Source organism: Squalius cephalus (assembly GCF_949319135.1).
Source record: "Squalius cephalus genome assembly, chromosome: 15".
NCBI lineage: Eukaryota > Metazoa > Chordata > Actinopteri > Cypriniformes > Leuciscidae > Squalius > Squalius cephalus.
Window position 1 is genome coordinate 27,293,175 of NC_137136.1, and position 11,236 is coordinate 27,304,410.

An 11,236-nucleotide genomic window follows, 5' to 3' on the forward strand; every position below is an offset into this window, starting at 1 on the left:
ATTCCCGCTGCTGTGGTCATTAGCCAGTTGTCTGCTGTCTGTTAGCCGTCACGTTACCTCAGCTAATTTATCTTAAAAATAAATAAATTCCAGCCACTAATCTTAGCATTTCTGCTGTGTTTGCCGTGTCGAGATTATTTCACTCTCATAATGACTTGCTCTGGGTTTAATTGTATTAACAGATCGTCCCAGAAGAAGCCTGGGCTACATTTTTTCCGGTGAGTGAAATTCTAATATAATTTTATTTTTTATTTCGAATAATTTATTTATTATTTATAATTGCATTTAAAACTTTATTACACTCCAAGATCCAACATACTGCCTAAAACGTCTTAAACGTTGTCATATAATGTTACGCCTGCATTTATTTAGCGTAACGTTAACATTACTAACACTGTCTATATTGGAAGTATTTTTTTACATGTCCTCAAAGATATGTGTAGGAAATTAGCCTGTAATTACTTAATAGACAGTACAGCGAAACAGAATGAGGGCTAGCTGTGATGTCCAGTCACAAAGTAAAGATCCGCACACCGGAGAGCTCCCATTCACAAAATGTATTTCAAGTGTGACGTTTCGGGCCTTTACGGCCCTTCCTACACATGTATTAAAAGTGCTGCAGCGTTTTCAACCTTGTGTAGTTTAATATCAATAACATACATTTATTTCAAGTTTTGTTGTGTAGGTTCAGGTTAATTTACCTCAATGGTAAGCTTGGAGCTGAATTCAAAATGAACCGCCGGCGCCAATATCTTGTAGTATCCAAGACAACAACTTGATCGCGTGATTCGCGTCGAGGTAGGTGGGCGTGGTTTCAGCATCAGGCTCCTCAGCTCCACCCACGTACCGCTTCTTTGCCCATTTTCGTTTATCCGGGAGTGACGCGCTGCCAAGATGGCGACGGTCGGCTACGCCCACTTTAGGCTTCAAAAACGGTCTTCAGAACTCTACGGGTGACGTCACGGACACTACGTCCATATTTGTTTACAGTCTATGATAATAACACAATAACCATAACGCGTTGTTCATTATAAACGTGGGATTATGAATTATATTGAGAACGTCGTACATAGAAAACATGCTGTAATGTACCCTGAGTGTAAACCACACATTCATCTGTAGCATGCAGCAAGGTTAGCAAATTTGCAAAGATTAATATAAATATTAATATAAAGGTTAATAAAACATTACACTCACTTCTGGAGGTTCAGCAGGAACTCGTTGGTACCGATCCGTTTTTTCTCGTTTGTAAAGCTGTCTGGTGTGAAATGATTTGTGCAAACATGAAAGCATGGTTGATCGTGGGGAATCCCCGTGAGGGAATCCCCGCGTCAATCCTTTGGGCATATCCCTTCAAAAACAAAACTCAGCCACGGTGTCTTCAATGGTTCGGATTTAGGAACATCAAAATGACTGCTGTGTAACGCTCCAGTGAGGGTATCAACAATGACATGCTGACTATGATGACAGCTCGCTCAGGAGCGAGGGCAGGTCTGTGTTGAAACGCTGCTGTCAATCACCAATCATGGGAGGGGCGTCGATTTTGTGACGTCACAAAATCGAACGGCTTGATTTCAAAGAGGGTCAAACATATAAGAAAAAAACACTGGATAGATTTTTATCATTTTATGATGGTTGTGTAAAGGCACTGCCAACACACATTTCAGTACAATCAACTTGTAAAAGTGCATGTACCATTATATGACCCCTTTAATAAAGTGAGTGATATATATATATATATATATATATATATATATATATATATATATATATATATATATACATTATAATGTAAAAAAACAAACATTTTATTGTCTGGGCTCTCTGGAGTGTCCATCTCAAATGAATAGCTTATAAGGGTTAAAGCATATATTTAAACAATAAATGCGTTTTAAATCACAGTTTGAACACACTAGATTCATTAAACTTAATAAACTATTTTGAAAATTAGTTAAACATTTCAACATATGATAAACAAGACATCTTTTTAAAATTCATATAGTATGTACATTTGCCACAATACTATCAGAAATTATCTTCATGGTGGCAACACTTTTTTACACAACCAAATTCCTCTCTTGCAGTGCAAGGAGGAGATAGTCTGCGTTCTGGACAGTGTTGTTTGAAAGCTAAACACAGATATGATAAGGTCTGGTAAACATATGTTAAACTCCCTTTTCACTCTCCTCTTGAGAACAGAACGAAGTTTCCAATTCAAGTCATGGATGTACACACTTTTAGCAGGAAACTTTTTTTATTTCTATTTCTTTGTAATGTATACCTTTATTGTACTACAACTGAAATTTGCTCCAACAGCATTCTCCCTGGATCAAAAGGTATTTGTGTTTTTTATTTTATGAAAAAGACGATTTTATCACCTTTTTAATCATATTTTAATAGTTTTTAACAGGTTTTTAATAGTATAGATTTCAGAACAGCCAGTTTGTAATTTATTATTATTATGATTATTATTTTCTCTGGTCAAACATTATCACTAAATATTAGTTTGGACAAATAACCTTCACTTTTTTGTGAATTGCTATGATAATTCATGTGGTAACATCTAAAACATTCATGTGGTAAGCATCAAACTGCTTGTCCTAAGCAGGGTTCCAATGATGCTGGAGCCTATTTCGGAGTCTCAGGCCAAAGGCAAGGAAACACCCTGTGGATGGATGGCCTGTCCATGGCAGGGTATTACTGTATCAACCTGAATAACTTAGGTTACACTTACAAATCTAAATTTAAGGGCAAGATCAGTTAGAAATAGCTCTTTAAGGTAACAATTGCAGATGACCACTTTTGACATTGTTGGCTCCCTGCTGGTTTGTTGTTGTCATACTGGGTAGATGAAATCATCAATTGAATGTGCTACAGTAGCTTCTCATATGACAGGAAATCTGCTGGTAAACACAACAGTGTGCCTTTGTTAAAAAGTGGTTCTGTCATTGAAAGGATCACAGTGTCAGCAAAGGAAATTTTCTGGAACATTAACGTGTCAGTGATTATTCCATTACGGTAAACAGCAAGCATTTAATAGCTGATGTTATTTCTGGAAATGAGGTGTGTGTGTGTGTGTGTGTGTGTGTGTGTGTGTGTGTGTGTGTGTGTGTGTGTGTGTAATGATATATACAGTTTGTTTGTTTCATAAACAAAACAAAAAAACTGTTAAGAGGAAATGTCTCTCCCCGCAGCTCATACTTTTGGCAATGCCAATAAACTTACTCTTCTTGATATTGAATAACTGTCTGTATTTAAACAGCTGCGATGTAACTGAGAAGCGTGTTTGGGTAAGACCTGTCTGTACATTTTCTGTTGAGAGGCCCCAATCTCTAACTTTGCCTTCATCTAACAGGTGATCCAGGTGACATGGGAACAAACGGTGAAGGGGGCAGACTGGGGAAAACCGGTCCACCTGGCCAGCGAGGTCTCTGAGACGTTGTTGGTTTGTTATTTAATGAATCAGTGATAGATTAAAGGGAAGTTGGTTGATGCATGTCTATTTACTGTTCATAGCCAAAAATATCCAGTAAACTCAAATCAGCTGCTTTAATAAAACTTTCTAATGCAGTTGCTCATTCTGTGCTGGATTTTTTTAATTAAATTTTTTTTTTTTTATTAATATTTATTTTGTATAGCACTTTTTCAAACGATTGTTTTAGGTAAATGCATGTTGGCCATAATGAACAGGGAATATAGCATTAAATAAAGAATTTTCCGTTTATCTCTTTTAGCCCCAAATGAGCAGCCAAAGGGGAAAAAAACACATATGTGGTGAGGTGTTGGAGAAAAATCTTGAAAAGAATCCGTCTCATCTGGGTCCCATACTCCTCTGGCAACAAAATAATGTCAACACAATCTCATGAAAGTGCGTATCTATAGCACGAATGATATTTCTCGTATCATTTATATGCCAAAAAGTGTTTTCGCGTTCAAATGCCACGCACTGTAAACCCCTTGGGTAGGATTAGGGGTGAGGAGTGCATGCATATTACACGCCATAAAGTGCGTATCATATGCACGCGAAAACTGCGTATCATATGTACGCAAAAACTCATTTTGGCGTATAAATGATACGAGAAATATCATTCGTGCTATAGATACGCACTTTCATGAAATCGGGCTCATTAAGGCAGTAAATACAGCTTTTGAACATAATGATTGCAATATAAGGAAAATATTATGGAGTCCATCCTTCCATTTTTGACTACTCTAGTATCCTCAGTATGGGAATCCCAAAATAGGAAAGCAAAGGAGAAGGATTAGCATAGCTGCTAATCATATTATTTCAGACACTTCACACTTTCATGAGACATAACTGTAATAGGTTATGAGATGTGTTATGTGAATGCTTGGCTAAAGAGTTGTGTCTTTAATCTAGATTTAAACTGAGAGAATATTATCTGAACCCCACATATTTTCAGAAAGGACTTTCCAGAGTTTAGAAGCCAAATGCAAAAAAAAGCTCTCCTTATTTACTTTAAAATCCTATTGGAACAATAAGTAGTCAAGAGTTGTGTGAACTTGAATGAGTTTTGTGGAATATGTATTTTTATAAAATTGAGCTGCATTACACTGATCAAGCTGTTGGAATTTCCTAAATGCTAGACAGTAGCTTCTTATGTACGACTCTAAAGAAGTGGTAGCATATGTACTACTCTACTAAGTTTGACCTGAAGTTAGCTGTTTGATGTGTCCTTGCCCTCACTGGGCATCAGAGTGTAGCTGGAAGACTGTCTGTTTCTGCCAGACCACATCTTCCCTTGAGGGAAGTCACGTCAGGGGCAGGCAGACATGTTAATTGAGGCCAGTGGCAGCGGTGTCGCCATGTGTTCAAAGATGGAAGTGTAGAGCTCTGCAGCAGACAAACCTCTTCCAGGCTGTTAATCGAACCAGTACAAGAACGCCTGCAATTGCAATCACAGGAAGACATGACCTCTTTTCCACACATAAACGTACTTTACTAAAAATAAAATGAAAAAAAAAAAAGCCAAAATGCCAGGAAGGCTCTTAGCCTGTTTTTTCACTCTACAGAGTGACCACAGAGGAATTAAGTTTTTCAATGGCTGTTTACTGCAAAATTTTGTTGTATTTTTAGCTATGCATCTAAATGTAACATATCTGCAAAATGCTATACATGACAGCTAAATGTTCATCAGAAAAAAAAGGAAACTCAGAACCGATGGGTTTGACTGGCAAAACCATGCTAGACTCTGCTTTAATTCATTTTAGTACAGGAAATTATCATTCCAGTTTTTAATCAACCTCACACCCTCAAAGCAAAAATGAAATAATTTACAAGAATAGAAAGAGAAAAAGTTCCAAAGTTTAAAAATTAAGTATTGCAGGATGTCATTTTGAGACATTCAGATGGTTCAGTTCCTCTTCTCCACATAATTTTGTTTAGACACAAGGATGGTTCCTGTACTCCACAAATCATATTATAAATGCTGTCTGAGGTTTTCCAGCCTAGTTTGCCGTATAACTGAAATATTTTAATAAATGGAGCAATCACTGCTGATGGCAGACAGCAACTGAAACGCTTTATTCTGTAAAAAAAAAAAAGATATGAGAACATGTGTATGGGAATGTCAGTGCCACACAGCCAAAATTATTAATCACAGAGATGATATTAAATGACAGTACAGAAATGAAAGCAATTGTATCCTATTAATGCTTTGGCAGTTGTATCCTATTATTGCTTTGCAAAACTCAGGAATGCCTATTAACCATTTCCAGATGGATATTTAATTAGGAACTTTGCTCCAAGGCTGTCACAAGCAGTCCCAAAAACAGCTGTCTCAAACCTTTTAACGAGCTGGAAAATGTAATTTAATCAGTTTTATATCAAAGACTACTGACACAATATAATTTCGCCACACACAAAATGCAATGATTGAGGCTAAAAGAGTATGCACATAACAAGACTTATTGTGCTTTGATAGTGTGCTTCATTCCATTGGAAAAGCATTGTGAGGCAATTTTCATGAATTTTGGCAGAGTCAGATAACCAGTAACCTTGTTTTCTTCTTCCATAGGCCTGACCGGTGAATATGGAGAAAAGGGAGAGAAGGGCCAAATGGGAAAGATGGGCCCTAGGGGAATGAGAGGTTAGACTCTAAACAGAGATTGAATGCTGTTTGTTTATGTATGCTATGTTTACATATTATGTATGCTATATTGATACTTGGTGACTGAAGGCTAAAATGCAATGCTCATTGATCTAATTAGGTAATGTGATGTCCTAATGCCCTTCTAGAAAGTGAAGGTATTTACTGTCCTACATCAATATTTTACACAATACTGTACCAGTAAAATTCCAGAAAATTTGGCACTCCAAGAAAAGAAACAACTGATACATTTGAAATTATTCTCTAATCTGAACAAAATTGCATAATAAAAAATAAAAAAAAGTGTTTAATTCCCAAGTGTTTCTTTTTTTTATAACAGGACACAAAACACTAATGTTTCAAAAGAAAAATCATGGTTAGTTGGAGACAGACATAATTTGCTTTGCAGGGGGAAACCAGTATGAAGTACTGTATGTGCACTGCTGCCATCTACTGGTTATTCACTCTTATTACTGGATTCTATAAATCATTGCAAGATAAGTTCTTGCAATATTAATAACTAGAGGCTAATGTTTAGTTATTAGCCTGTATGTTTAAATGAAATGTCAGAGGTTAAATTGTAACTGTTAATCTGTTACTGTGACAGGTGACAAGGGACAACAAGGAATTGATGGTCTCCCAGGGTTAAAAGGAAAGCCTGGTAAATGTCAAAGCATCTGTGTGTTTTCCGCTCTGTCTGAATGCATTTCATATAAGAAAAAATACTTGTATCTGTCTCTGAATAAACAGTAGGCATTAGATTTTCTTCATATTTATTATTGTTTATGATAACACCGCCTAAAGGCTGCACAATTTTGTAACAGGTACAACCTGTGACTGTGGGAGGTACAGAAAGGTTGTCAGACATATGGAAATCAATATAAGCAAACTGAGAAATGCTGTCAAGTTTCTTAAGAACGGTGAGACTTGTGTGTTTAATTAATCAAATTTTCTTGTGTGATCTTGATATTGTTTTAATGTTCTCCATTGTGATAATCATGCCATTTCCATGATATTAGACAACATAAGAAACAATACACAAAGTATTAAACCTTGTAAACCTTCACACAAATGGTGCAAACAAAAAAACAAAAAAAAAACAACAACATTGATTTCATTATATACTAATACTAACTCTAACAAATGCATTATAATTTGTTGATTGCCCTAACTTCATGAATATTTTTTTATTCACAACAACTGCCAAATAGTGAGAGTTAAAAATGCTTAATAAATATATTTATTGACTCAAAACCATAGACTTTTTATAACTGTCAACATAATTTTTAGTAGTTGTATGCAGGCCCGGATTAAGAGGACTTTGGGCCCTGGGGCTATAGCAACACCAAGGGCCCCCTTTCATCTGATTGCCACACCACAGTCATCTACTGCAATAAATATTTTTTTATTGTTATTAATCAATGTATTTAATTAATGTTTTTCTTTATCATTATTTATTATTATTATTTTTGCACACTAAATAGTCCAGGCTATTTAACACATTAACCCTCTACTACACAGATTTTGATGGAACATCATGATACAAATTTATAATTTCTTGGTTCATTTTGGGAACATTTTATTGATAAAACATTTTTACCCCCTCCCCTTCCATAAGTGCATTTATGGCTATTTCTCTCATTTTATCTAAAGGGACAAAGTAAGCATTAATAAAACATTTGCTTTCTAAAGCCCTATTCAGATGGTAATTGTTTCTCATGTGGTTATCTGTTAAAAATTATTAATACATTTACACTGCATTTACACTGCATTTACAATTACATAAATGCTATGATTGTTATTTTATTTAATATTTAAATATAAAATGATTTCTAATTTTTAATTAAAGGGTACATTAATTATGAAACTAAAATTAACAGTAGGTGGCGGCAAGTCACTGTCTTAAAGGGATAGTTCACTTTGAAATTAAATTTTGGTATGTTTTAGCTTACCTCAAGCAGGGCATCCGAGATGTAGGTGTCTTTTTTTCCGCAGTAGTTTCAATTTTGATATTTTTAGGTCAAACCGTTCTTGTCTGACAGTCATATCATGCAGGTCTATGGTCACCCCCTCAAAGAGCATGCACAGAGTCCAAATTAAAACAATTCCCCATCGTCCAAATTAAACAATTCCCCATCGTAAGTACACACTGATGGCCTAAGACACGAAACGAGCGGTTGGTGTGAGAAAACGAACAGTATTTATATCATTTTTACCTCTTATAACACAGCCACGTCCAAGTGATCTGAAGGCGCGGGCGCTTCCTGGTGTGTGACGTGTACGCAGACTGGTGCATAGATATATATACACTAGATGTCGCATTAAAGACATTCGTTCCAATGAACTGCCGTAGCCAAGGCGACATCTAGTGTACATATCTATGCACCAGTCTGCGCACACGTCACACAACAGGATGCGCTCGCGCCCTCAGATCACTTGGACGAGGCTGTGTTATAAGATGTAAAAACGATATAAATACTGTTAGTTTTCTCACACAAACCGCTCGTTTCGTGTCTTAGGCCATCAATGTGTACTTACGATGGGGAATTGTTTAATTTGGACGATGGGGAATTGTTTTAATTTGGACTCTGTGCATGCTCTTTGAGGGGGTGACCATAGACCTGCATGATATGACTGTCAGACAAGAACGGTTTGACCTAAAAATATCAAAATTGAAACTACTGCGGAAAAAAAGACACCTACATCTTGGATGCCCTTGAGGTAAGCTAAAACATACCAAAATTTAATTTCAAAGTGAACTATCCCTTTAATAAGCGAGTCATTCATTCAACGACGAAGCAAACGAGGAGTCAATGAATCATTAAATGAACCCATTCGTTCAAAACGCGGATTATTCAGTAACGAATCACCACTATCAGTTTCAGAGATTGTTTCTGCTGTGGTTTCATTTAGGAATTTTCATCGGCGAAATGACTATAAACAAAACGTAACTCTCAATGTTACCTTATTGGTCAACTCATTTATTGTTGCATAACATATCACATTAGCAAATAATTGTGCTGATATTTGGGGAAAACTGCGCTTTTACTTGTGTGATATATTTATTTTATATTATGTCATATTACAATAAGACAAAAACTCATCGGGGCAAAAAATGCCCATGTACCTTGGATATTGGACCTTGATGTTCGTCAAAAAACAGTAATTCGGCCGGGGATTTTTACGCGGGTGGGTGGTGGGAGAAAAAACACTGACATTCTGGATTCAGACTGCAATAAAATCACGACAGCCCCTATAAATATTGAAAATACCTTACGACTCCACGAGAAACAATTACCATCCAAATAGTGCTTAACTCATTAACTTACTTCAGCTGCTTGCTTACCTTCTTCGACGTATAAAACACGCGGATCGGTGACGACGCAGGAGGGTGAAGCTATTGTGGGCTGCTGCCACTGCACTCGTGGTCTTCCACGGGCACGGATGAAAGTGAACCAAAGTAGTTAGTTAGTTTAGGAATTTTTGCATCCCTTTTCTGCCTTTCGAGTTTGTTTTTGTGGTCACTATCACTTTTTTCATCATTTTTGAACTCCAGCGAGCGATTTATACCTGAAAGCATAACGAAAAGAGGCGTTTCCCAACGTCATGGCGCAAATTGTAGAGTAAATTTAATTGGGCGGTGAATTATATCAGTCAGGCACATTTTCCAATAACTTGTTATACACAAATCAACCACCTATGACTTGACAATCTCATTTCCTCCAGCCAATCATGGGCCCCCTAATCCCGCGGGCCCTGGGGCTTCAGCCCCACCTAGCCCTTATGTTAACCCGGCCCTGGGTATGAAGTCAACTTATTTTTGTGAAATAGATGTAAAATTTGTGTATGATTAAAAAATGTGGTATTTTTTGTTGTTGTTGCTCTCTTGCAAAATGAATACTAGATGAGATGAGACAACAGCATGGCATGTCACAATTATTTCCACTGAAAACACGGACAAATGTTTACTAGACACTAACCAGTACTATGTTTTGTCAATTTCTTTAAAGTGGTTCTAGGTATCAGGGAGACTGAAAACATGTTTTATCTGCTGGTGACAGAGGCACGGAGGTATGAAGACTCACTTCTAAACTGCAAGTTGCGTGGGGGGTCTCTTGCTATGCCCAGAACCACAGAGACAAACACCTTGCTGGCCAACTATATCAGAGAAGCTGATCTTGCTCATGTGTTCATAGGACTACAGGTAGGGGTGACAGAGGTGGGGTATGTGTATGTTGATGGTAACCCCCTCTTGAATACCACAGTCTGGGCTCTGCAGGGGCCACACAGCAGTAAAGGTGCCTGTATGCAGCTTGGTAGTACCGGAGGCTGGAGCCAGGTAGATTGTGGAGCCACACAGTACTTCATATGTGAGTTTGTCAAAAACAAAAACACTTCAGCAACTTAAGACTTGTGATGGTTTAATAGCCACAAAGGAAAAGAGTTTTTATTTTTATATCATCATTTTAAATATGCTATGCTAATGTATGAGTAAATATATCTTGTCTCATGTTGGCTAATGTATTTAGATTTTTTGTAAAACTATTTTGATGTTTCTGATTTTATGAAAATTATCCACCACCCTTTAAATCACTTAAATTAAATAAAAAGTAAATAGGATAACAAGGGGTCTGTGAGTGTGTCTATGCCTTTCTTTAAATAACGGTGAGGGAACTTTTCACTCTAAATCCTTCACTGTTAGATCTCACTGTTTTTTACAGCAAAATACTGCCAGCAAGTGATTGTAAAAACAAATTACAATAATCTACTGCAATTGCTGAATATGATTATTTTCTGATTACTGTACAATGTAAAATATAAAATTATGTTTTATTATTATTAATTTGCAGACTCAAGACTCACTTCTTATTCACTTCACTTATAGTTGCTTCATCGTTAACAAAATATAATAAAAAAAAAAAACCAAGTGATTTATTATTGACATAAGGTAATCAGTATCTGTACAGATAACACTTATTTTTCCAGCAGATAAATAGAATTGCATATTGCTATCTGTTCATCATGGCATTGTCACACGTGAAGCTAAGGTACTTTTTATAAGAAGCTCTGATAAATGATAAATACCTAAACAAACTTACAATTTTCTGTGCACATTAGCAGTATTC

At 36.5% G+C, this 11,236-nt stretch overlaps 1 protein-coding gene across 1 annotated transcript; it reads left to right on the forward strand.

The window, feature by feature from the left end:
* The first annotated feature begins 2,117 nt into the window (after positions 1 to 2,117).
* colec10 (collectin sub-family member 10 (C-type lectin)) lies at positions 2,118 to 11,008 on the forward strand. Its single transcript, XM_079895318.1, has 6 exons — positions 2,118 to 2,336; positions 3,356 to 3,427; positions 6,039 to 6,110; positions 6,718 to 6,771; positions 6,935 to 7,030; positions 10,121 to 11,008. Exons 1-6 carry the CDS (start codon positions 2,222 to 2,224, stop codon positions 10,516 to 10,518), a joined length of 807 nt encoding a protein of 268 aa, XP_079751444.1. The 5' UTR covers positions 2,118 to 2,221; the 3' UTR covers positions 10,519 to 11,008.
* Positions 11,009 to 11,236: the final 228 nt, after the last annotated feature.